Raw genomic sequence first — 27,418 nt, forward strand, 5'->3', positions numbered from 1 at the left:
ACAGGGTGTGCCCGTCTTATCTAGGCGAAGGGGACCCTTCGGAGATGGAGGGTGAGAGTGTTATTTGGAGTCTTGCTTATTCCCAACTCTCCTGCCACTTGCTCTGGAGAGCTGAACCCCAGAGCAAACATCACCACTCCTCTCCAGCTCTGTCCCACACCCTGTGATTTAACCAAGGTGAGGAGATTTGTTTTCCTTCCTCCTAATTATCCCCTTGGTGAGAAAATGAGAAGAAAGTGTAGGCTGATCACAGAGTCTTTCCCTCCACCATTATGCTGGGAATCAGACTGCCCTGTGCAGCTACCAAATCCCTGCAGAACTCTCACCACAGATGACAGGGAAGAGGCCGCAGCTGGGCTCCTTGCAGTCCACTACCAAGCAACAGGGCCAAGGTAAACAGGCTGGGCCGGGGGCACCACAGTCCCTCTCCATGCAAGAGGCAAATCACAGAACATCTGTGGCCTGCCCTCACCATCACACACTGTGCTGGGAGGGAGAGCCTGGCTCTAGACAAAGGTGCTCGTAGACAGGGAGCTCTTCATCCTCTACCTCCTTCCACAATGCTAAAGGGTATAGAGGTGTGTGAGGCATCGATGACAAAAGTCTCCCCAAGGGCTTTCCTACAGCACCTTTCTGTATTTGCCTGGCACTTGCTGCTGAGAAATGCAAAGCCCTGCTCAGATCTCATCCCACATGCGTATAGTTGATAGTCCTTTTTGCGGTAATACAGGAGTAGGCAGTAATGATCTTTATTTCCCGTATCAAAGGGAAATAAGGCAAAGAGATATCAAATTCGGGATTTTTCTTATTCATATAGCACTTTGCATTGTACGAAACACCTTTACATACACCCTGTCATCCTGCCTGGGCAGGGACTCTTAGCCCTATTTCACAGATGAGAAAGGGAAGCTTTGGAGAGATGGCTCACCCAGAGGAGAGACAGACAGATGGGAATCTGCCCCATGGCCCCAGAGTGATTCAGTGTATCCCCAACAGAACCATCCAGCCTTAAAGTAGGGCTTCCCAGAGGCTGGCACTGCCACAGTCCTGGCACCAGGTAAGGAGAGGTCATCACCTGGCTGGGGGTCTTTCCAGTGTGGACAGATTCTCTTAAAGCTCTCAATAGCTCAACTGAAAGCATTTTAAAATTCCCTACTATCGGGGTAAGTGGATAAGTGCCATAGGTTTAAAAACACTTGGTCATTCTCCTAAACTTTGCTTTTCCTTCTCTTCTTTCTATCCTAGGACTCTAGATGAGTTCAAGGCTTTTCAAAGCCAGAACTCTACCCTGATTGCACAGCTCCGTATGTTCAGGAAGAGCCTCTTGGGGTTCCCATAGCTCGGGCTGCATCCAGACACTGTGGAACTGCTCTCTGAGGACTCACCTCACTGCCTCTCATTTCCCAGGGTCTTGGAGGTTCCTGGTTTCACCTCGGGGCCTGGAGGGGTGGGTGGAGGTGAGATGCAAAGGAATACTATTCCATTATAAGCAGATAGAAGCATTCTCTAGCACCTGGGCCAACCTGAGCCCTTGCCTGATTTCTAAAGAACAGGAATATTTCTTTTCAAAGTGGAGTGTGTCCAGAAACTTGTTTATATAACATGATACTGTAGGCATATAGCAATTATCTGTGGGCATTTATATCTGTTAAGGAACATGAACTTTATCCTCTCCTCAAGCTCTGCCTGCTACACATCTTATTTTAAATCCCTTGGTCCTATTTATATTAAAAATAACCCCTAGGCCAGGCGTGGTGGCTCATGCCTGTAATCCTAGCACTCTGGGAGGCCGAGGCGGGAGGATTGCTTGCGCTCAGGAGTTCGAGACCAGCCTGAGCAAGAACAAGACCCTGTCTCTACTAAAAATAGAAAGAAATTAGCTGGACAACTAAAAATATATAGAGAAAAAATTAGCTGGGCATGGTGGTGCAGGCCTGTAGTCCCAGCTACTCGGGAGGCTGAGGCAGGAGGATCGCTTGAGCCCAGGAGTTTGAGGTTGCTGTGAGTTAGGCTGATGCCACAGCACTCTAGCCTGGGCAACAGAGTGAGACTCTGTCTCAAAAATAAAATAAAATAAAATAACCCCAATGCAATATATGTATTATATTTGTATGCATCCTCTGTATAGAAGAAAGTCTCGAGGGTAACACAGCAAACTGGTTACCATGGTAACTTGGGGCACCACCAGGTTTGGGAAACTACTGAAAAAGGCTTTGGAACTTTGATTGAAGTCCAGGTTGTCCATTTCTCAGTGGTATTCTTTTTTATTTCTTCAGACAGGGTCTTGCTTTGTCTCCCAGGCTGGAGTGCAGTGGTGCAATCATAGCACACTGCAATCTAAAACTCCTGGGCTCAAGCAAACCTCCTGCCTCAGCCTCCCAAAGTGCTGGAATTACAGGCATGAGCCACTGCGCCTGATCTGGTATTCTTTTAAATATGTTTCGTAACCTTCCTCAGACCTGGTGTCAGCTAGAAAATGGGGAGAATGAGACCTGCCTTGCAGGACTGTTGTAAAGGACAGAGATAAGACACCTCATGTACTGGCACACAGTGCACACTCAGTAAGTGCTGGCTATGATTATTACTCCTGCAAAAGAAGATAGGTACCCAAAGGCCATGCCTCTACCCTCCCTTTAGCTGTGGAAACTGCCTCCTGTTGAAGAAAGAAGATCATCCCTCCTCATACTCCAGGCCTGGTTTTACACTTGAGTGTCTGGAGCAAGCCTGATCTAGGGGCCATTTAGTTCCTGGTGGCGACCAAAGTGTGTTGGTTATTCTCTATTTGTTCCACCCCTTCAGCCCCAGATCCACTCTCTACCTGCTGCAGTGACTGAACTCTAGGCTGCCTCACCAGGGCTTCATGCCCTTTGGCTGCTGGCTGTGATCTGCCAAGGGAAACACCAGCACGAGATCTGGGTATTTATTTCTCCCTATCTCCCTGCTTGGTCAAATCTCTGCAGTGGCTCTGTCCTTCCTACAGCCAGAGCATCTGTTAGGCAGCCCCTCCTCTATGATTCTAGCTCTTGCTTCCTCTGTCCCTTCATTAACCTCTCCAGATAAACCCTTTTTAGGGCACCATCAGCTTCCTGCCAGGACCCTGACCAAAACACCAAGGGAGGAGGTTTTCTTGGTGCAAACTATAACACTGTTAGAGTGACTTTAGAAAAGGGAGATGCTAAAAATAATTATAAGCTTTGGAGACAGATTAAAAATGTCCAGTTCAGGCTAGGACTCTGATTTTCATCACTTGATGTAGAGAGGCCACTGTAAAAACAGCCTGCACCCCAAGATTCTGACTTTTCCTTCAGCGAGGGCCCCATTTTGCATTTCTCCAAAGCAACAAGAATGCTGCAGCAGAAAAAGGAAGCAGTTTCATCCTTGATGATCACTTATTCTGTGTCAGGCATCATGTAAATTGTTCTACGTAAATTGTCTTACTCGAAGCTGATAACAGGTTGGTGAGATAAGTACTATTATTATTCTCATTTTCCAGAGAAGTCGTAAAGGATCCTGCTTGAGGTCACACAGCAGGTAAATGGCAGGACCAGGATTTGAACCTGAGCACTCTGACTCCAGAGTCTGGGCACTCCCACCCAAGCCACGTGTGCCTCCTCCACAGGAAGGCCTGAAAGGAGGCTGAGAGTGAGTGGAGGTGAAGTGGGGAGTTGAGCTCAGTCTCTCTTCCTAACTGCTCAGCTGCTGAAGGTGCCTTCCCATCCGTGAGATGCTTCAACAGTGGAAATGGGGTCGTGTGGGCATATTTCAGCCACTGACCAGGATCATCAGACACAGAGATTAACCAGAATTGAATGACTGTATGTGCAAACAAAACGCCACATTGAACTGTGGCTTGTGAAGAAAGAGCAAGTGTGTAATGAACTAGGATCCCTCTGCAATATTACCAAATACCAAACCAAATCCTGTCTGAACCCTTTTGTCTGCAAGAAAGATCCCTGTTGTAGAACTCAACAGCACACAGCACGAGGCAGCATGAGGGCAAACATTATCCAAATTTGAAAAATTATCTAGAAACTTCTAGACAATCTTTTTGACAAGGAAAAACAAATAGCGTTGACATACTGGATAATTTCATCTGCAGAGAAACTAGCAGTAACTATCACTTTCAGAGGAAACCAATCTCTTGGGCCAAATAACCAGAACTCCAAGAACATATGGCATCTTTCCAATGCCATCCAAAACCTTGCCAATAATACAGTAGTTGTTGACAGAGCCATCCATATTCCACCTGCAAAGAAGGCCAGCATTCCATCCTATGACCACTGGAAAGGTTAATATATGAGCCATGGGACATGGCTACATTGCTCAACTGAGGCACAACAGAATAAACACTGAACTGCAAAATTCTGCTTCACAGAACATTCACTTTTTCTCTGCTTAAATCTACCTCCTTCTTGCTGAAAAGGGAGATGTGTGGGTGGTAGGATGAAAGATTCAGCCTTGTGCATATTACACATAGTTCAGTAATCCCAGGAGAAAATAAATTGACAGGGAATGGTATTTGTAGCAAACAGTCGGAAAATAACACTTTAAGATACACTGTCAAATGGTTTCCCAGTATGAATAATCTGCCAACCCACCAGCCAATCTGTTTGTACATTTTTCCCAATGCAATTCCAAACCACTCTGGATTCTAGCTTTTTGGCCAGATGATTACACCTGTACTCATTCTGCAAACAAAGCTGGCTGCAAAGATTTTAAGACGACTTTAAGGAGGACCTGAGAACAGCAGAAGTGATTTGCAAAGCCCTCTGGCTTGGGGCTCCATCTTACCAGTTGAGTCAGCCCCAGAAGCCGGGCCACTCGTCTGCTCCTCAGCATTGATGAGCTGCAGGTCTGTGTATGAGCGGACAAAACTAGGACTGCTGGTGTCTTCAGAATGGGTGGTCCAGCTGCTCTCAGAGGTCAGAGGGCATCTCCTTAGGGAGTCGAAGGAAGGGCACGTCCAGCAGGGCATGGTCAAGGGTAGGGCTGGGGACAAACCAAAACCCAGAAGCACACGATATAAATAGTTGTACTTTGTTTTCCTTTAGTGGTTGTCTTACTTTAATGTCACTGAGATCCTACGAAATCTCAGCAGCCGTACAAGGCAAGGAAGTCTGGTATGAGGTATCACTCACGGTGCAGATGGGGAAAACTGATGGACTGAGAACCCATGGTGAGTCAGTATCAAACTAGTGTGAAAACTAAGGTCTCAGGGCCCTCGAATCAAAGAAAATCTCATTGAGGAATATGAGTTACTTTAAGGTCTAATTTTATTTCTAAATTTAGATTTCAGCTTCATTCAAACCCAAACTGCATGAGTCTTGTAGTTTCATCCTCACCCTTACATTTCCTCCACTGTTAGTGGCACACCGATATTCTCAATAAAACTCACCGATGAACCCTGCAAAATTAGAGCCAGTTCAGGTTAAGAAATAATAGTAGAAACTTGACTATATATGTACATGCATGCAATATGCCTCTGCTTGCTCTGAGTTTGACTATAACTGGAGATTCTGCAGACAGTCACATGTACAAATGGGGATTTACTAGGGCTGCTATACTGCACACCATACAATAAAAAATATTGGGGAAATGCAGTTTGGCTTTATCTTCTTAGCCTTGAGCAGCAAATCATCCTTCAAAAATTATTTTAGAAAGTAGTTTTTTTTTTTTTTTAAAAAATCCAACTTTCAAATTCTCCTAATTTGTCTTTAGTTAATTATCTACAACATGCTATCTCCACAGTCCTGCATAAGAATCACACCATTGCAAATTTATCAACAAGTGCTGAAAAGAGCATGGACAGGGAAGAAAGAATAAAAAGAAGAAAGAAATCATCATTTATTGAGTACCCATGACATTCAGGCACTTTTACAAATGTTATCTTGTTTCATCTATCAATCCTGAGAGGTAGGCAGTACTCTTTTTTTACACGAGGGGAAGCAGACTCAGAGAGGATAAGAAACTTGCCCAAGATGATATAGTCAGTTCTGGCTGGAGAACGAAAACTACAGAGTTGGGTTAAGAAATAGCAAGAGAAAACTGAGATTTAAGAGAGAAGAAAGAATAAAAAGCAATTATTTGTGACACTGTATAAATATAAAACTAAAGGGAATTATCATTCCTTATTCTCTTAGGCATTTATAAAACATTAAGTTCCTTGTTCTGGAGGGCTCATAGCTCATGCCCTCTTTTCTTTAAAAATATCATCCTCTCTGCAAGGTATTTCTGAACTGAGCTATTCTCTCCAAAGATGCGAGGCCCCTTGTCTGCTTTATTTTTCCTTGGCACTAGCACTGTCCAATGTACTACATATCCATGTCTTCCCTATAAGAATCTAAGCTCTTAGGGGTGCAGAAATTTTAGTCTGTTTTGTTCAATTCTATATCCTCATTCCTGGAATAATGCCTGGCACAAGGTAGGCACTCATTAAATATTTGTTGGTTAAGTCAACAGATGTACCACAAATCATTCCGTAACAGTCTATATTAAAACAGTAAATATTAAATATAGCCTATTAAAACTGAACTGGGGCCGGGCACGGTGGCTCACGCCTGTAATCCTAGCACTCTGGGAGGCCGAGGCGGGTGGATCGCTCAAGGTCAGGAGTTCGAGACCAGCCTGAGCAAGAGCGAGACCCTGTCTCTACTAAAAATAGAAAGAAATTATCTGGCCAACTAAAATATATATATAAAAAAAAAAAATTAGCCGGGCATGGTGGTGCATGCCTGTAGTCCCAGCTACTCGGGAGGCTGAGACAGGAGGATCCCTTGAGCCCAGGAGTTTGAGGTTGCTGTGAGCTACGCTGACGCCATGGCACTCACTCTAGCCTGGGCAACAAAGTGAGACTCTGTCCCAAACAAACAAACAAACAAAAAAAAAAAACCTGAACTGGTACCTATAAAACCTCCTCATAAACACCAAAAAAAAAATTCAAGCACTAAAAATGAAGAAAAAAATAAAATTAAAAAAAAAAAATCAAACATAAAATGCAAAGCTGAACTTGTAAAAGCTTATTATTCTAGGACTGCCATTTCCTACAGTAAAGAGAATTAGATACTTTGAACTACTGTGGAAATAAAATTAAAATATTAGGTCAAATGTAATAACATTATCTAAAATATATCACAAGATAAGCAAGAAAGTAAAGAACTACCAGCGGCAAGTGAAAGCTGGAACCCAGAAACAGTAAGCAGAGCACACAACCTGATTCTCACATTGAGGATTTAGAACAAAGCAGAGACTTGTGAGTATGAGTTTTTTAAACCTCTTGTGAAGAAGGCAAAGAGAAAGAACGTAAGGCCAACCCAAAATGGGGAATAGAACAGAAGATCTGATACATAAAGCAAGAATTCCCAAAAGGCTTAAAGAATAAATCAGGAATACGCCCCACCCTTAAGCTACAGATAGCAAAGAAAACTGCCTTAGGCTTAGGTACAGGGTAGACGGAAAAATATATCTCCTGAGAATTAATAACCACAGATTGTCTCACATAGGGGTTTGCAGCTAAAACTACTTGTGTGGTCTGAAAAACTTCCAGCCTGAGACTTTAATTGAAGTATTGCTAGGTTAGCAGTGGCCTCAGGCACCTGGAAAAAGCAAGTACTAATCCTTTCTGGAGAAGGATATCTTCAAACTAGCCTTCTCAGACAGAATGTTCCTAAGTTGATGAGCACATGGTTAAAAAAAAAATCATAAATTAATAAATCACAAAACACATTAAGAAAGCAAGTTACCCTGAACAAGAGCGAGCAAGGGGTGGGGAGGTGGGCAGAACAGACAGAATCAGACCTGCAAAGAATTCAGACACTAGAATTATTAAGCAGAAAATGTAACTATGTTTAATATGTTTAAGGAAATAAGAAAAGAAATTAAAAATGTAAAAAAGGAACATGTAGAATTGAAAAAGAACTATTAATAAACTTCCAGAGAAGAAAAAAAATATACCACTGTAAACACAAAGTTGAATGGACAGCATAGACAAAAAGATGAATATATGAAAAAGAGATGAAAACACACGGAGGACAGAGTGAGGTGGTCTCACAGATAGCTGAGTTCCAAAGGAGAGGAGAGAGAAAATGAGAGAGGGGCAATATTTGAAAAAATGCTGGCTGAGAATGTACCAGAATTTATGAAAGATTTTACTTGTCAGATTAGAAATTCCACAGCATCTTTAACAGGATAACTAATAAATCCATAAGCAGACATCAATACTATATTAAGACCAAGGACAAAGAGCCACCAAAGAGAAAATATAGATTACTCATATTTTATAGAAAAGAATGATGATTACACTGACTACCACCTTTTCAACAGCATGACTGTGGGGGAGAGAAAGATTTTCTTTACCAAGACACAGAAACCACTAAGCTTTAAAGAAAAATTAAACAAATTCCTTATCACTAAAATAAATATCTTCTTTTCACCAAAAGTCATCATAACAAGAATGAAAAGACCATCTACAGGGTAGGAGGTATCTGCCGCACTTGTACCCCCCGTAACTCCTAAAATCAGCAAGAAAAAGGCAGAGAACCCAACAGGAATATACTTGAACACACATTTTATGAAAGAAAAAATCCAAATGGCACCAAAGAAAAAAAGATGTTCAACCTCCTTGTTAGTAATCTAGGAAATGCAAATTAAAACCACATGAGACACTATTACTCTTCCCCCTTATCCTTCTGCAACCCCCAATGACAAAAATAGAAACATATGACAAGCCCAAGTGTGGGTGAGGAAGTGGAGCCCCAGTACCTTTCATGTATGGCTGGTAGGAAAGTAAACAGGGGCCACTTTAGAAAATGGCTTGGTGTTACCTGATCAAGTTGGAGATGAATACACCATAGAGCACAGCAATTCCCCTCCTTTTTTATACAAAAGAACCATTGGCACATCTTCACCAGGGTAGAGAGTAAAAATGCTCATAGAAAAATAAAAAGAATGCTCATGGACGAATGTTCTTAACTGCCAACAAGAAGCAGCAATCCAAATGTCCATCAATAACAGAATGGATAAATAGTGGTATATTACTACAATGGAATACACTGCAATAAAAACTAAAGGAACTACAGCTACAGATAATGACATGGACAAATCTCACAAATAATGTTGTGTTAAAGGAGCAAGTCACAAAATAATGCAGTATTATTCCATTTATATAAAGTTCAAAACCAGGCTAAATTAAATCATATCATTCTTGATGCATGTGTAGGCAGTAACACTGTCAAGAAAAGTAATGCAGTTATCACAAAACTCAGGGAGGTGGTGATATGGGGGGAGGAAGGAGGACGTGAAGGGGGAAGATGTGACTGGTGGGGGAATATGGGGGGCTTCTGGGTGATGACAACGTTCTTTTCATTAAACTGGGTGATGGGTTGTACTGCTGTTCTTCATAATTTAATATACATCTTTAAAATGTTTCTTGGTATTGTTTAATAGTTAACAAAACAAAACTTATTAAAACTATTTATCAAAAAAGACAGATTACTCAGTAATAAAGCTATTTTACTTATTTGTATTTTCATATTGGCTCTTCACATTTGTTAGATAAAATGCCAATGTTTCCCTTGAAAGAGAAACAAAGAAAAGTGTGTCTGGGAGAGGCAAAGTTCCTGCAGCTCTCAAACTATTCTCACTTTATTTAGTTCTCAGCTTAGAAATCTTGTATGAGTTATTTTATTCAGGTTCCTAGTTGAATGTCCTCAGGCCACAGCTTAGTTGAAATGAGAAAGAAAGTACTGAACCTGGAGCCCACTCTTCTCCCAGGGGCCAGACCTTTGATGGCTGGGCCAGACAGCAAGAGGTGGCTGCCATCACCATGCTTCATAGCCACATCCACTGGCAAGGAATACAGTGAAAGAAAGATTGAAATCTGCCTCTCCTCCTTTCCTATATGAGGTTAACAGCAAGGACCCTGGATACAGATTGCCTGGATCCAGCCTTGTAGCCTGGGGCAAGTTACTTAATCCATCTCTTCCCCCATTTTTTCTTTCCTATTTTTTGTTTGTTTTGTGACAGGGTCTCACTCTGTTGCCTGGGCTAGAGTGCAGTGGTGTCATAGCTCACTGCAACCTCAAACTCCTGGTCTCCAGCGATCCTCCTGCCCCAACTTCCCAAGTAGCTGGGACTACAGGCATGCACCACCACACCTGGCTAATTTTTAAATTTTTTGTAGAGACAGGGTCTCACTATGTAGCCCAGGCTGGTATCGAACTCCTGCCCTCAAGTGATCCTCCTGCCTTGGCCTCCCAAAGTGCTGGGATTACAGGTATGAGCCACCGCACCCAGCCTGTTCCCCCATTTTTTCACCTGTAAAATGAAGCTAAAAAGAGCACAACGCTCGTAAAAGGATTAGATTAAAAGTGAGAAATCACCTGAAAAAGTGTTTGGTACAAACAAATCACTCAAAATGGGCTAAGTGGTAGAGATTATTGTTTCCAAACATATCCTTACATCCAATTCTACTTGAACTCTCCATTTACATCTCTAAGTTTACATGCCCAAAACTAAGTTCCTGTTAGTCCCTGCAAACCAGCTCCTTCATCCTTTCAGCTGCTCAGAACAAAGCCATGGAGCCATCCTCAATTCTTCTCACATTTGGTCCATCACAAGTTCTGACGGTCCTACCTTCAAAATATACCTGGAATCCAGTTACTTTCCACCATCTCCAAGCTACAGTGCTGGGCCTGGCCACAGTCCTCTCTTGCCTGGACCAGTGCAGTGGCCTCCTATCTGAGCTCCTACATTTGTCCTCTCCTCTGAGTCTATTCTCAACTACATCCTCTGGACTGCTACACTATGGCAGCCTCCCAGTTTTAATAGAATCACCTGTTAAATTCACATTGAATCATGCCATGCCTCTGTAGAAAACTCCCAAATGGCTTCCTATCTCACCCATAACAAAAGTCAAAATCCTCACCAAGTCCTCCAAGGACCCACGTGTCTGAGTCCCCATGACCTTTCTGCCCCGCCTCCTTCTCTTCTCTCCGCATTCACTCCAGTCACACACCACGAGCACAGTCACCCCGCAGGGGCTCTTGCTGCTCCTTCCACGTGGAAGGCTCCGTACCAATCTCTGCGAGGCTCAAGCCCTCGTTTCCCTCTGGCCTTCACCATTCATCACCTCTCAAAATATCACTCCCTGATCCCTGTAAAATTTCACACCCATTTCACCATATTCCCTTCTTTTGCCTCATTTTTCTCTCCTCCCCCTTTACCACATTACCTAACATACCTACTCTGTATCAACTTCCCTATTGTGTTTCTGGTATATTCTCCACCGCCCCCCCCACCCCCACAGTAGAACATGCTCCACGGAACAGGAACACTCGGCTATATCCACAGCCTTGAGCAGCATACAGCGGGGGCTCGAAGCAACAGGGGTTAAATGAATAATAAGTGTACAAGTTACACACACAACACAGCTATTAATAATATAATATTTTCCTTTCTTTTTGTCCTTTGGGATCCTGGGCAGATTCAAATTTTAAATACATATGTTTTGATGTCATGTCTTATACTTTGATGTCTAATCACTAGGGCTGTCTGATTTTTCCAATGCTGTAAACATGCCCATCTGTGAGTACAAAATAATTCTAATTCCATTCTTCATCTATGGCTCCCCTGCTATTTCATGGTTGGCAATATGAAGCAGCTGTCCCCAGGACCAGTTCAGAGGTGCTCTTGTTCACTTCCAGAAAGCTCCATCAGTAACAGATTGACCCACTGTTCAGTAACTGCAGCTTCGGGAGAGCAGGGATTGTGTCCAGCATTCTCAGAGTTGTATTCCCAGCACCTACATTTTTTTGCATGAATAAACTAGTTAATTGATGCATGCATGGGTAGTTTATTGTGTTTTGTTTCCCACACTGAGGGAGAGATACGCCAAAAGTCCTCTCTGGTTGAGCTAGCACAGTCTCTGGAAGAGGAGAACACTGGAGTTTTAATAAAACATTTTAAGTTCCCTTTTAGATAACTGGAAGAAGTTATCTTTAAGAGCGCTTCACCACCTTTCCATGGCATGATAGTACCTTTAAATACAACAACAACCTAGAGAGTAGTTTTAAGTGTTTTTTAAAGCAGCCCCCAAGAAAAAAACATGAGTGTGTGTTTGTGTATGTATATATATGTGTTTGTACATGTTATGTATGCATGTATATGTGTATTATCTACGTTTATGTATATGGTGTATACATCTGTGTATGTGCGTATATATGTGTGTATGTGCATTGTGTGTAATAATGGGAAAATCACAAACTGATGATAATTGTCAGATAATAAGAACAGGGTAGGGTGGATGAGACACCAGCCTAGTTTTCTTGCCTATTTTGTTTTTTTTAAAAAAGAAAAAAAACAACCAACAAAACGAAACTGACTTCACTGAAGAAGCCATCCTTCAGGTTCTACCTAACAGCTCACTAGCCCCATAAATGACAATCACTTAGTCACTCTGCAGTGGGTTTCATATACCTCTTTCATCTTTCACTCACCAATCTAACACATACTAAGTGGGTACCTACTAAATCCCAGGCACTGTATTCTGGGATAGCGAAAAAGGGAGATAAACAAAGGCCCTTCCCTCTGTGAAAAAGAGAGACAACAAACAAGCAAACTAATAAATATAACACCGCATTTCAGGTAGAGACATGGGCTGTGAAGAAATTTAAAGCAGGAAAAAGCTAGAGAGTAGGGGTGGAGTGTTCTAGGCCTCGCTGAAAAGGCCATTATGGCGGCTGAGGCAACTCTATCTTGGATGCTAATTTGCCATGATGACTTCTGATTAACCCCAATTCTGAGACTATCAGATTTCCCTGTCATCTACTATTCCTTGTGTAAGAGCACATACTTACTGTAAATCCTGCCCTTAGGTCAAAATGACCTGGATGTTATAAATCCTGCCCTTTGGCAAATTCTTGCCTTTCCCTGGTGGGTCCACTTCAATTGTCCTACACATTCCTTCCCTATGGTCTGTAAGCTACCCTGGGTCTGGGGAGTAGTAGCTCAGGGATCCACCATGACTTAGCAGCCCAAGACACAACTTTTGTTCCTAAGTCCCTATTGAATGTTTCTTTTTGAGAAACCGGATTTCTCAGCCTCTTTCTTCAACCTCTCAATTCCTTTGGCCTTCGGGTAGGTTTGTGTAGACCTGCTCAAGGCAGATCAGTGATGCTTGAGCAGAGTCCTGAGTGAAAATGTGGAGGAAATGCCCTCCGGGTGGAGGGAACAACAACAGGAGCAGTGAATTTATCTGGAACAGCAGGAGAGGCTGAGTAGCTAGAGCTGAGTGGAGCCCAGGGGAGAAACTGGAGCCCAGGGGAGGGATCGGAGCCCACATCTGCCCTGAAGAAGAAGGGCTCTTCGGAAATTCATTCCTGGAGGCACCACTGTCTGAGATGGACTCTTCAAAGGTCGAGATTACATTTAGAGGCAGAGAAGAACAATTCAAGGTATTAAAAGAAAATAAGACCTCCTCTGTTAAAGTGGAAAAATACATATGCATGCACAATGCAGTGGCCCTTGTCTACAGATTCACCAGAAGGGTTGGGATCTTATTCTACCCCCACTCACCCCCATTAGCCAGAATGAACAACATAATAGAAATTCATTTCTGGGCCAGTCTTCTTCAGGATGGAGTCTCTCAGCTGTCACCCCTGCCTCCCTCTTAAATGGCTGATGTCATCTCTGATCCTCCCCCAAACAAGTGGCTCTTTCTCTAGTCCCAGATAATTAGCTTTCCCAGACACAATGGGAAGGCCTGAGCCCAGGCTTTTAGGGAAGAACATTTGAGGCACAAGGGAATACTAGTGTTTTGCGCGGGCTGTGGGACAAATGTTCCGGAAATGAAAGTTTTTTGTGTTTGTAATTATGCACATCCTGCAGTATCTGCATAATGGGTCCAATTCAACTCTGGCCTTGTAGAAAAATTGCCATGTCCATGGAAGAAGGTCAGTGCATAACATGACAAGTGAACAGGAAGCCTCATGCTGACAATAGCGCCTTAATTTTTTCTTGTAATTCTGAGGGTGAACTTTGCTCTTTTAGCCCATTTGCAGGCCATTTGCAAACATTCTACACACAGACTTATAAAATGCACATACTTAAAATCAGCCTTTGCTGTGAGAGAACCCTTATATAGTATACAGATTTCAGGTGGTAGGGTAAGTTGACTGCTATATTCTTCCTGCTGTGTGGTAGAATTTTAAAGCCTTATATAAGTTAGTCAAACTTTTTGTAGCTAGGAAAAGTCTGAAACACTATTGCTAAAGGACCCAATGAGAATAAAACACAAGCTGGGTTTAGGTTCATTTTCAAAAATATTTCTTTAGAGAACTATAAGAAGTTTCAATTTTGACTTAAATAGATTCACCAGAAGCATTGTTTGTTTTAAACACTTCAGTTCTACTCATAGTTTAGCAGAGTATCTATGCATCTAATTCAGGGTTCAGCAAATAAGTTTTCAGTTAAATTTCTTGACATTTTTTACCATACAACCTTAGACTATATGGCATTTTCAAACTGGAGATGGGAACAGTGTTTTTGTGGCTAACTTGTTTTAAGTATTTGACATTGAAGATTCTAATAAAAATCTTTCTGCAGAGATCATTTATCAAGATGACCTGACTCGGCCGGGCGCGGTGGCTCACGCCTGTAATCCTAGCACTCTGGGAGGCCGAGGCGGGTGGATTGCTCAAGGTCAGGAGTTCGAGACCAGCCTGAGCGAGACCCCGTCTCTACTAAAAATGGAAAGACATTATATGGACAACTAAAAATCTATATAGAAAAAATTAGCCGGGCATAGTGGCGCATGCCTGTAGTCCCAGCTACTCGGGAGGCTGAGGCAGTAGGATCGCTTAAGCCGAGGAGTCTGAGGTTGCTGTGAGCTAAGCTGACGCCACGGCACTCACTCTAGCCTGGGCAACAAAGTGAGACTCTGTCTCAACAAAAAAAAAAAAAAAAAAAAAAGATGACCTGACTCAAAATGGTCTTATTAAGTCAAGAAGTCATGAATCCCACATTTGGCCTCCATTAAATTTCAGGGGTTTTAATAGAGAAGACAATATTCACAAAAGATTCGAGGGGAATGATTTTATATGCCCCCTCACTCCTAGTATGTTCAGGTCCAAAGAACTGATGCCAACTTTTGTCTACATGTGGTTATAAAAAGCCTTTTGTTGCTCTCATTTTATTTTAATCATATTTTTCTAAGGGAGATTGTGTTATCTCCTCTGTCCCTGACCAAGAACGATGGCACTTACTCACTTCAAATCCTGCCCTAATTGAAGTCCAAAAGAAAGTTGTTCCCTTGATGGATTTAAGCATTTCTGGAGTTGTTTTCCCTACCAGCTGTTGCTGCTGGTTATCCAATCACCCTTGGTATGCCTCAGTGCACAATAAAATAAGTAGCCAGGTCACCGAGGTGAGGACTAACAACTCCCTGGCTTCTCTGAGCTTTCCAGTGCAGTTCCTGTCCACTGAAATGCCACAAAAATAAGAGATTTACCACTAATGACAGTCTCTTTGTCCCTAACTCCACTGTGCTTACGGCCTGGTTGCATTTTAATTAGGGCGAACAGTACATTGCCATTCCAGGCTGAAATCCAGTGCTCCCTTGGCTTTATACTTAAGTGGCAGAGTTTAAAAAGATGTATTCTTTTGTGTTTTGCTCTTCATCTGCCAGAAAAACTTTGAAGAGAGGAAGAAAGGGAACTAGGAGATGGGAAAGGACTATTGCAGGTAACTTAGCTACTTCTTGTGTGTGTGCTAGCCTTTCTTTCCCAAACTTTTCTTTGCAAGCCAGGATGTTCAGGTATAAAACAGTTGGCTAAGGAAGTCTTCACTTTTACCTCCAGAAATCAAGACTAGGAACAGTCAGTGCTCATCAGTCCCACTTCTTCTCGTCCTCATCCTCCCATTTAGGTCTCTTAGGCCAAGATCATGACCTTCTCATAAAAGGATATCCACAGAGAGGTTGCATGAGACAGGTACCAAGATAAACATTTTTCCCTTTCTCCTGACAAACACATCTGATCATTAAGTCTGGGCATTTAATAGAAGTAAATAGGATGTGGGGAATAAAATGGGAAGAAACTAAAAATTGCAGCTATATATAACATATATAAGGAAGAGTCCGTTTGCTCTGGTGATACTGATGTGACTAGGAAGATGGCTGAAGCCAAAAATTTGTTTCCTCGGATCTTTTTTCTGGCTGACTTTGTCTCCTACATGCACAGAGACACACCTACATCCTCCACACTTCATCAAAGATTCCAAATTTGCATGTTTAAATGCAGCATGTCAAACATCTCTCTTGTCTTGATTCAATTTCATTCATGTGTTATCCTAGCACTTTGGGAGGCTGAGGCAAGAGGATTGCTTGAGGCCAGGAGTTCAAGACCAGACTGGGTAATATAGCAAGATCCCATTTTAAAAAATAGCTAGGCATGGCAGCATGCTCCTGTAGTTCCAGCTTCTTGGAAGGCTGAGGCAGGAGGATCATTTGAGCCCAGGAGTTTGAGGTTACAATAAGCTATGATCATGCCACTGTACTCCAGCCTGGGCAACAGAGCAAGACCCTGCTCTAAAAAATAAAAATAAATTTTTTTTTTAAAAAAAGACTGTGCTTGATCCACACAGGTGATGCTATAGCCCAAAACAGATCCAGGATCTAACTGATAGAAATTAATAAACTAAGAAAAGCATTTTTTTAGAGTGGATAAATGAGAAATGGATGAACAAATCATTTCTATGTTGTCAGATTAGATTAAAAAGCACCAGATAGCCACTCACATAACATAAGTTGGTCACCTACCGGTAAGTTTTCTCTAAGTGAATACCACGGATCTAGGATAAAGCTGAGTAAGAGCTTTGGGGAAGCCCTAGAAGTAAATGATAACTAACAAGGGAAGTTAATTAAATTCTGACTTTAATCTTTCACAAGAAGAGACGACAGATGCACCTGTTATAAAATGAACCTCTCAGGCAAGCATTTCCCCAACATCTACTTCTTCCTTTCTTTCCTCTGAGCCAGTTCCAAATTCTCAACTACTATGAAATGGAAAACTTAAAAAAATGAAATAAAAACTGGAAAACAATCAACTGGAGGCAGATGGGGAAAGCACAGGAGCACAGGCTGGTTCTGGTTTCCTACAGAGGATCCAGGAAGAAGCTCAATGGATTTCTGTTAAATTCTGAGCACTATACTATTCATGTGTCTTCGAATAGCCACACCTAGCAGAACTACAGAGAGCAAGTGCTTAATAAATATTTGGTGACTCATGGATAAATGATAAAGGGCTGTGAGGTCTGGAGATAAAGAGCAGTGAGTGGCGCGCACACATCCACTTAACAACCAGCCTACGCTATTACAGATGCTCCCCTAACCCAGATTAACTCACTCTCAGCCCTATGCAAAGGGTTCCATTGTAAGATTTTAGAGACTTAACACATCACTTTTCTGTGACTACTATAACAAATTACCACAAACTTGGTAGCTTCAAACAATAGTAATTTATTTTTTCATGGCTCTAGAAACCAGAGTCTGAAATCAGAGTCACTGTGCCAAAATCAAGACGTCAGAGGACCACACTCCCTCCAGAAGCTTTAGGGGAGAATCTGTTCCTTGCCGGCTTCTGGTGGCTGCTGGCATTTCTTGGCTGGCCTCAAATCCTCAAGGCCAGCATCTCCAAATCTCTGTTTCATCTTCACATTGTCTTCACCTCTGTGTGGGCAAAATCTCCCTCTTGCCACCCTTTTATAACGATGCATGTGATCGCACTTAGGGCCCACACAGATAATCCAGGATTATCTCTTTATTCTTAACTTAATCACATCTGCAAAACCCTTTTTCCAAATAAGATAATATTTACAGCTTCCAGGGACAATAACCTGATGTCTTTAGGTGCCGTTACTCAGCTTAGTATCAAAGAAAGAACAGAGTAGGCAGCAGGGACTGCCGGAAGTCTCACACTGTCTCTATCGCTGTGAGGATAATTACTGCACACATCTGTGTTATTTCTGTATGATGCCTCAGTTACATATGTGGTATTATTGCCATACATGGCACATGTATCCAAACATTTTGGATTTAAATTAAAATCTGAGCTGCCCAACAGCCTCCAGAATGGAACAGTTGTCTAACTTGGGGAATGTCTACATCATCCACGGTGAGGGGGTGAAAGCGTAGTTTCTCCTGCTTATCCTGTGGCCTTAGCTCTGCCAATTACTCTTCTTAAATGTGAAAAGTCAGTGAGAGGAAACTCATGAGGGAGTTAACACATGTGGGAGTGGTTAGTATGGGTAATGGGAACGTACCCTGCAGCCTTTTATTCAGTAGGTTCATTGATGGGTCAAGTTTGGTACTGGCAGGAGATTTGAAATTGAGCCCTTGGATTTATTACCATTTTCTTTACCCAGTGCTCTGCGCAGTCCTCCATGCTTCCTGGGTTTCTGGTTAGAAACACTGCCTGAGGTGAGGCTGGCCCTACACATGGTTTATTCTTGCCTACAGACAAGGCATTTCTCCTACAACAAAGAGCTCCATCTCCAGAGTTAAGTTAAATTTTCATATAAGGAAACAGATGTAATTATTCATACTTGAACAGTTTTCAAGCCAAAATCATGCTTTCATACATTTGAAAGTTGTTGTTCTTGATTTATTTTCTAATAATATCAACAAATCTTGGGAGGCCAAGGCAGGAGGATCTTTTGAACCCAGGAGTTTGAGGCTGCAGTGAGCTATGATTGGGCCACTGCACTCCAGCCTGGGACACAGAGTAAGACCCTTTCTCAATCAATCAATCAATCTCATATTCTTAGAACAATGCAGGGCTGGTATTAGACGAAGGCAAGTACACTTGCCTTGGCTATAAAATTTAAGGGGGTGTCAAAAAACTCAGTAATCAAAACAACATTTTAATGCAATTTTTATTTTTTTTTTAAAAAGAGACAAGGTCTCACACCAGGTTGCCCAGGCTGGTCTCAAATCTGTCCTAAAGTGATCTTCCCATCTCGGCCTCCTGTATCAGCTTCCTAAGTAGCTGGGATTATAGGCTTGAGCCACTCAGCCTGGCTTAATGCAATATTTTAAATACCAAATCAAAAGCAAAGCAACAAACTATGGCCCACAGGTTGACTACCTACTTTTGTAAATAAAGTTTTACTGAAACCAGTGCCAGGACTGGGGTGGAGGGCAAGTGTGGTAGAGTCATGAAAGTGTTAGTTGGATCTTGTCCTTAAATACTGACATTTTGTTCATCAAACATTTTGTGCATTATTTGATTTTTAAAAATAATTTTTAAATAATTTTGATTTTTAATTCTTTTAAAAATTTAAACTCAGTTTTTTTCAAGATCATCATTTTTCAAGATAAACATATTATAATTTGGTATGAGCGGAAGTGCTTTTTGCATATTTCCCAATCCATCACAGAGGATATTAAAAAGACATACTCAAGGCCGGGCGCGGTGGCTCACGCCTGTAATCCTAGCACTCTGGGAGGCCGAGGCGGGTGGATCGCTTGAGGTCAGGAGTTCGAGGCCAGCCTGAGCAAGAGCGAGACCCCGTCTCTACTAAAAAAATAGAAAGACATTATATGGACAACTAAAAATCTATATAGAAAAAATTAGCCGGGCATAGTGGCGCATGCCTGTAGTCCCAGCTACTCGGGAGGCTGAGGCAGTAGGATCGCTTAAGCCGAGGAGTCTGAGGTTGCTGTGAGCTAAGCTGACGCCACGGCACTCACTCTAGCCTGGGCAACAAAGTGAGACTCTGTCTCAACAACAACAACAAAAAAAAGACATACTCAAGAATCAAGATTTCTAAAATTGGTAAGTTTTACTGCCTCATCAAGGACATTAAGTGAAATTGACATTTTTTTATTATGAGGAAATAATATCTAGAAATTTTACCTGCCATTGCTTTTGTATATCAACGTAAATGTCAATGCAGTGAATGAGGCAAATAACATTTTAGAATTATTATGAAAATAGTTTTAACCCCAAAGACCCCTTGAAGGAGTCTTGGGAAGCCCCAGGGGTCTAGAGATCACACTGCTACCTTAAAGAATAAAGCTTTAAGAACATATCAAAAGCATTGTCAATAACAAGATAAGATCCTCAGTCAGAGGGGGGCAACATGATGACGACTAACCTCGAAATTAATTTTGCAAAAACAAGTGAAGAGTTGAAGCAAATTGACCCATCTGTCATAAAAATAGTTTTGAGCAATCAGGAAATCTTTGAGGATAAAGGTAAGGTATGAATAAGATGTGAAAGAATCTGAATGACAGGAATATAATCAGTGCCCCGAAGGCATGGCTATTTCAGGACAACTGAGTGGAGAAACACCACCGCACCCATCCCTTACCTTCCGTCCCTTGCCTCCCTGCCTCCCCTGTAAGGAGGGAGCAGAGGATACCAGAGCAGCAACAGCAGCAGGAAGAATGAGGCAAATAGCACAGCTCATGCCTAGGCTGCTCCAAGACCCTGGAGCCAGCCTGCCTGGTGCTGAAGCTCCCCTGGCCACTTCCTAGCATACAACCTAGGGCAAACTCCCAAACCTGTTGGCCTCAGTCTCCTCCACGTGTAATATATCTTCCTCATATAACTGTTGTGAGGAGTACCTGAGGTGATGAGATTAAAGCATACAGCACAGAAGTCGAGAGAGTAAGTATGCAGCAAATGTATCTTATTAAACATAAGGAACACATTTCTATGCTGTTTCACTGCCCAGGGTTCAGTAACTTTTTCCCACATGTATAAACACTTAGCCCAGTGTCTTGCCAGTGTTAGGTGTTTAGTAAGGGAAGCCTGTCTGGACCTGTCACTTCTTCCACACCGATTTGAGTGTCACGGCTCTCTCACCAACAATTCACAGAGAAACCTGACGCTTAAATGTGAAAATGCATACATAAATATGCAAATTATTGTGTAAAAATGGAAACATTTGTTATATGAAAGAATTATGTTTTAAATTTTCTTAAAATAATTTTCACTGGTGTTGAAAACATGTTTGAAAACAAAGAAATTGTTTTTGAAAAGTAAAACTAGCATAACATTTAACCCACCAACAGAAAAACAAACAATCCTGCTTTTGGCTAGTAGGTCTCTGAGGTAGACAGAATAACGCCCCTGCCCCCAACAATATCCACATCTCAATCCCCAGAACCTGTGAATATATTACCTTACAAAAGGGACTTTGCAGGTGTGATTATGTTAAGGATCTTTAGAAGGGAAAATTATCCTGGTAGGCCCAATGTAAGGACCACAAAAGTCCTTAATAAAAGATGTAGGCAGAAGAAGTCAGAAAAGATGGGACTTCAGAAAAAAGGCACAGAGAGAAGAAAGGTAGAAAAAAACACAATATTCCTGGCTCTGGAGACAGAGGAAGGGGCTAGGTGCCAAGGAATGTGGGTGATCTCTGGAAGCTAGAAAAGGGCAGGAAACACTCTCCCCTACAGCCTAATGACACCCATAATGGACTCCTGAAATACAGAATAGTAATATGATAAACTCATGCTGTTTAAGCCACTAAATGTGGTAATTTGTTACAGCAGCAAATAGAAAATTAATAGTCCCAAAGGTTACCTTTGATCACTGATCACCCTTGGTATGCTTCAGTGCACAACAAAACAAGTAGCCAGGTCACCAGGGTGGGGACTAACAACTCCTATGGCTTCACTAAGCTCCCCAGTGCAACTTCTAGACAGTGAAATGACACAAAATAAGAGAAGTACTATTAACAACCACCCCCACCCCTGAAGATTTGGATGCAAGAGGCCTGAAGCATGAGAATATCCATGTTTAACAAGTCTCACTGATGACTATTAGAAATAGTCTGAGCCACACCTTGAAAGACATTCATTTCTATGTGTAAGAAGCTTACAATTTAGGTGCTGAGTAAATATAATTCCTAATCCCTAATAGATAAATATATATGCATTCTTTCAGAGACAAGTCAATAGCCAGGGACAAGAGGAAAAGGTTGGAAATGTGTCCCAGAACACATCAATTTTTTTGTAAGTTTATGTCAATAAAAACTAGTTTTAGAATTAAACCAGATGAGATCTCAGTCTGCTATCTCCTATGGGGCCGGTGCTTCAGGGCTCTGAAGCAGGTAGAATGGAATCCTGGCAGCCCTACAGACCTCCCATGGAAAAGCGTCCCTGCTGAGCATGTGCCCAAGCCTGAACCTTCCTGGCCTCCCAACTGTCTCACCTGTTTCTTTATGAGGTGGTGACGTGCTGGCCCAGGGAGTGTCATCTTCAAACTGAACCCAGTTGCTGATGGCCGAGGCCAGGTCAGGTGGGGGCTGCTCGGGGCTCCCAGGTGGGGAGGCTGCTTCAGAGATGAGGCCCATCTTTTCAGAGGAGTCATCCTGCTCCGAGTGGGAAAGGTCCTGAGAGCCTCCATCCACCACGTGGTTCTCCCCAGAGGAGTTCTCAGACTGGTCTGAGGAAGATGACAATCCTGGGAGGTGCTCTTCAGTCCCCCCTGGAACAGATACCAGACACCACCATCATGTGAGGAAGGCCACTCCTCAAAACTGTCTCATGGAGGCAAAATCTAAGGATGGGCAAGGGGTGACCACAGGACTCACCATTACAGTGGGTGGGGGGGAAGAAACAGCCACACCCATCTGACTCTACGCTACAGGATTGCTTCTCTAATCATGTGTAAAAGCTACAACCTCAGCATGTCTCCAGTTGGTGTCCAGGCAGACTGAGGCTAGGAGCCTTCTTCACTATTCTAATCCCAGTGGCTGCTCCAGCGCGTGGGGGTCACAAATAAAAAAGCCTACAGAGGTCAAGTATGAAGTATACCTGAGTTGAGCGAGACAACTGAAAGGCAATAGAGACTGGTGGAGACCGTGGCTAAATAGGACAGCTTCTGTCTGAAGACATGCAAACTCAAATTTCAAACTCTGTGTAGTCCAAGCTACATGCATTCACAGACCACTGGGTGCACGCCCTACACTAACGACCAGTTGAATGAACATAGAGGCTCTTCTTGTAGCATTGTATTCAATGCATTTGTCTTAGAACATTTAATAGCCTTCAAAAAATTATTTTGGAAATAAAAAAAACTATATACTGATTATGGTGGTGGATGAACAAATCTATACGTGTGCTAAAATTCATCAACTGTACACCAAAGGAAGTCAATTTTACTGTATGAAAATGTCTTAAAAATCAAAGAATTAATATGAGAATCCTTTTTCCCCTCACTAGCCAAACTGGTTCACCACCTTGTAATCAAAATACCTAGATTCTCACTGTCCAAGAAAAATAAAAAGTGAGCCACATACATAATTTTAAATTTTCTAGTAGCCACATTAAAGAAAGTAAAAATAAACAGGAGAAACTGTTTTTAATAATACATATTTCAGGCCGGGTGCGGTGGCTCACGCCTGTAATCCTAGCACTCTGGGAGGCCGAGGCGGGAGGATCATTCGAGTTCAGGAGTTTGAGACCAGCCTGAGCAAGAGCGAGACCCCGTCTCTACTAAAAATAGAAAGAGATTATCTGGACAACTAAAAATATATAGAAAAAATTAGCCAGGCATGGTGGCGCATGCCTGTAGTCCCACCTACTCGGGAGGCTGAGGTGGAAGGATTGCTTGAGCCTGGGAGTTTGAGGTTGCTGTGAGCTAGGCTGACGCCACAGCACTCTAGCCTGGGCAACAAAATGAGACTCTGTCTCAAAAAAAAAAAAAAAAAATACATATTTCAACAACTCAATCTGTAATCAATATAAAAACTGTTAATGAGATATTTAAATTTTTTAAAAACTAGGTTGACTATAGGTATGTCACACAGCATATCTCAGTTCAGACTCGCCACAGTTTGGGTGCTCAGTAGCCACATGGCTACCACACTGGACAGCACACCTGGAGACTCATACTTTCCAGGTGTTATAAATGAAGGTGGGATGATTTCAGTTGACACTGGCAGCTGCAGAACAGAACCAACTGATACGGTTCTGCAAACACCTCCCAGACGCTACCTTGACCTTCATCCCTGAGCATCAGTTCCCTGGAAGTCATCTTTATTATGATCGAGTATGACAATACTGAGCTTTTTCCACATGCCAGGCACTGTTCTAAGCACTTTCTGTGTGCCAATAATTCACTTAATCCTCACAACACCTATGAGATAGGTACTATAATTATCCCCATTGTACAGATAATGAAATTATGCGTTAAATAATCTACCCAAAAGCACATCACTCATGTGTGTTGGATCCAGGATTTGAGCCCAAGCAATCTGGCTCCAGAGCCTGTCACTCTTATCAACTATACCTTAAAAAGGCTGAGAGTAAAGCACTTTGTTAATATTTAGTTTTTGTTTCTTGGAAGAAAAGAGCCTTTTTTTTTAGGGACTTAAGGTTCCTAAAATGCTTCCTCCTCAGGCTTCTAAGTGGAAGAATTCACACATCTCAGGAGAGTGACAAACTGACTCTTTTTTCTATGTTAAGATCTTCTTCAAAGAATGATCAAGTAGAAGCCGTAACAGGCACGGCTCTTTGCCAGTCTCTTCACTTTAGGAAACGAAGGCGTTCCTTACCCTCGGAAGGGGCAGCAAAGAGTGGCTCTTCATTGAAGGAGACCCACTCTGACTGGTGGGTGGCAATCACATGTTCCAAAGTCGTCATGCTAGGAAGGCGCTGGTCATCTTCACGCTGCTGACCTCAGGTGGACCCCAGAATAATGTCTGGGGTGAGGTGGAGGTATGGTAGCACAGCAGACTTGAGTCTAAGGTCTGTTATAAGGGTCTTGCCAAGAACAATCCTCAGAACATAGATTAGCCCCTCTGGCTTTTGGTTCATCTGTCAAGCAGAAATCTGTTTAAAAAAAGAAAAAACAACAAATTAAAAAGATAACCATCGCATCATACCCTACCCACACAGGTCTAGGGCTTTCGGCACTACCCATGGGGGCCTGAGGTGGTTTCCAGCTTGCCTTACCTCTCCATGCTCCTGTTTTGCCCCACCTCTTATACTGAAAGATCTGCATTTAGCATCAAGAGCTCTGGATAAGCCTTCATACCAAACTTGTAAATAATTACACAAATTTCAGCCATTAGATTCCCTACTTTTCCCAATTATTATATTTTAGAAATACTGTTATCTATAATATAGTACTATCATTGTAAAACAAATATTAAAACTTTTCAAAGTACTTTCACTCTCTCTTACCAGATGGTGAAATAAAAGCATGTTCTTTTCTATTAAATCAGTGCAGTTTCTTGCCTTAGGCAGGTAACTCTTTTCAGGCCTGATTTAAATCTTTGGCAGAAACCCAACGCTCTCCAGATGGTATCTCCAAGCATGGTTTACCAATCAAGAAAAATAGAAATGGAGTCATCTTGTTCATTTGGAGTAAGAGGATAGGGAATATTTGCTTTAGTGAAAAATGTCAGTGATAGAAACATATTTTCAATCTAGGCCAATTTGAATTACTATATAAAGATCTACCCTTTACTCACACTGTAATTACATTCTATGTATACATTAGAATAGTTAATTGACTTTAAATTTGGTTAATGCTATCAATGTATTTTTACAATTTGAACCTAACTCTTGATCTAATAATGAATTAATAAAATCTGAATTAATACAATGTGAATGTGCTTCCACAAAACAGCTACTATGCTGCCTGAACAATATCAATTCTTAATAACTGAATACACACAATATTCAGATAATATCTAGAACCATTTAAATCATAGTCTTCCAACTGGTGCACAATAAAAAGTTGAGGAAATTTTACTATAGGTTATTATCTACAGTAAATTATCTATACTGAGGAAAAACAGAGTAGAAAGATTTAATGGCTTTTGTTTTTTGATGATTAAAACAACTAGTTTTGCTATATGATACTTCCTAAAAACAATTAATGTTTATATGAATTTATGATTTTCAGAAACATTTTCATGCCACACTTCATCTGAATCAGTAGGCACTTTAGTTGAGTAAGGCAGGTAGTACTATTAAATATAATTCTTTTATAGATGAAGAAATCTGGGCTGAGAGAAATTGACTTATCCAGCACTTGCAGTGTTTCCTGGCCCTTATTTGGAACCTGGCCTAAGGTTCCTAAAATGCTTCCTCCAGGTTTCTAAGTGGAAGAATTCACGAATCTCAGGACAGTAACAAACTGACGCTTTTTTTTTTTTCCATAAGATCCCACCTAAAAAATAATCAGGAAGAAGCCATAATAAGCAGGTGTTTTAGATGCACCAAGCTAGGAAGTGATACATCCAACCCTTGAGCCCAGGTCTCCTGCTGCCAAAACACTCTAACCTTTGGGTCACGGCCACAAAAAAGTGCTGCAGACTATAGTGTATACAGACTATGAGCCAACTGAAGGACTTCACAAATATCAATTACAACGAAACCATAATGAAATGTCCCAGGAAACTCTCTGTGTGGAAGTCTGCCAGGATACCCAAGCTGTACATAGGATGGAAAGCCCGTAAGTTTAGTCCCTCTGGTAAGATCCTTACCAATCACAGGACTGAACATGTGCAAACAGCCTGGGGAGTGCAAGTCTCCTAAACCAGATCTTAACAGAGAGCCGTGCAGAGCCCACAAACACCAAGAGCTGATTCCCACGGGCTTCTGCCGATGACACCTTTCTCAAGCCCTGTCAAGTGTTAGTGTCACTCAGTGTGGTAATGGCTTCAGGCCAAGATAAGACAGTAAAATTGAAGAGTCAGATTCCCCCCTCACAATAACAGCAGCACGTAAACCAGCCCTCCTGCCTTCTCCAAATAAAACAAAAAAGCCACAATACAAGTCCATGTGCTGACACATGCAGCGTCATAACTCAATGGGGAAAACATCCTGCCGATCCCGTGATGATGAACCCAGCAAAATTCATGCATAAGTGGGGTGGGAGAGGGGACAGGGGAAGAAGAGAAGGAAAAGGTGAAGGTAATGGGGAAATACCTAGAAATTTTAAACTGGAGGGTTTTCATTTATTTATTTTATTTTTATTTATTTATTTGTTTTACACAGGCTGGCCTTGAACGCTTGGCTTCAAGTGATCTTCCCACCTCAGCCTTCAAAAGCATTCAGATTACAAGTGTGAGCCATTCCACCTGGCCAACAACTAGAGGGTTTTAAAGATCAATAGTCCAGCTTTCAAGTTTTACAGATGAGAAACTGCATCCATAACAAGGAAATCAAGTGTAACAACAGAGACTGCGAGCACAGGTCCAGGAGTTAGATGGTCCAGATTTGAGTCCTGTACAGTCTTAGACTTATAATTTCATCTCTTCTAAGCCTCAGTTCACCCTTGCACAGCAAGAATAATAAAACTCCCTTCATAATTCTAGGATTAAATGAGATAATGTATGCCAAATGCTTAGCATCAGGCATAATAAACGCTCTGTAACAAGGACAATGATAATAATAGCA

General features: G+C 41.9%; 1 protein-coding gene across 1 annotated transcript in view; it reads right to left on the reverse strand.

Moving 5' to 3' along the window:
* Positions 1-27,418, reverse strand: part of STON2 (stonin 2) — a 139,559-nt gene that overhangs the window by 86,140 nt on the left and 26,001 nt on the right. The window contains exons 2-5 of the mRNA XM_069465191.1: positions 24,562-24,838; positions 22,207-22,490; position 21,602; positions 4,792-4,989 (exon numbers count right to left, since the gene is read on the reverse strand). Coding sequence (XP_069321292.1) covers positions 4,792-4,989; position 21,602; positions 22,207-22,490; positions 24,562-24,649 — 571 coding nt within the window. The 5' untranslated portion in view covers positions 24,650-24,838. The remainder of the gene's footprint in view (positions 1-4,791; positions 4,990-21,601; positions 21,603-22,206; positions 22,491-24,561; positions 24,839-27,418) is intronic.

Source organism: Eulemur rufifrons, chromosome 2, assembly GCF_041146395.1.
Source record: "Eulemur rufifrons isolate Redbay chromosome 2, OSU_ERuf_1, whole genome shotgun sequence".
Taxonomy (NCBI): Eukaryota; Metazoa; Chordata; class Mammalia; order Primates; family Lemuridae; genus Eulemur; species Eulemur rufifrons.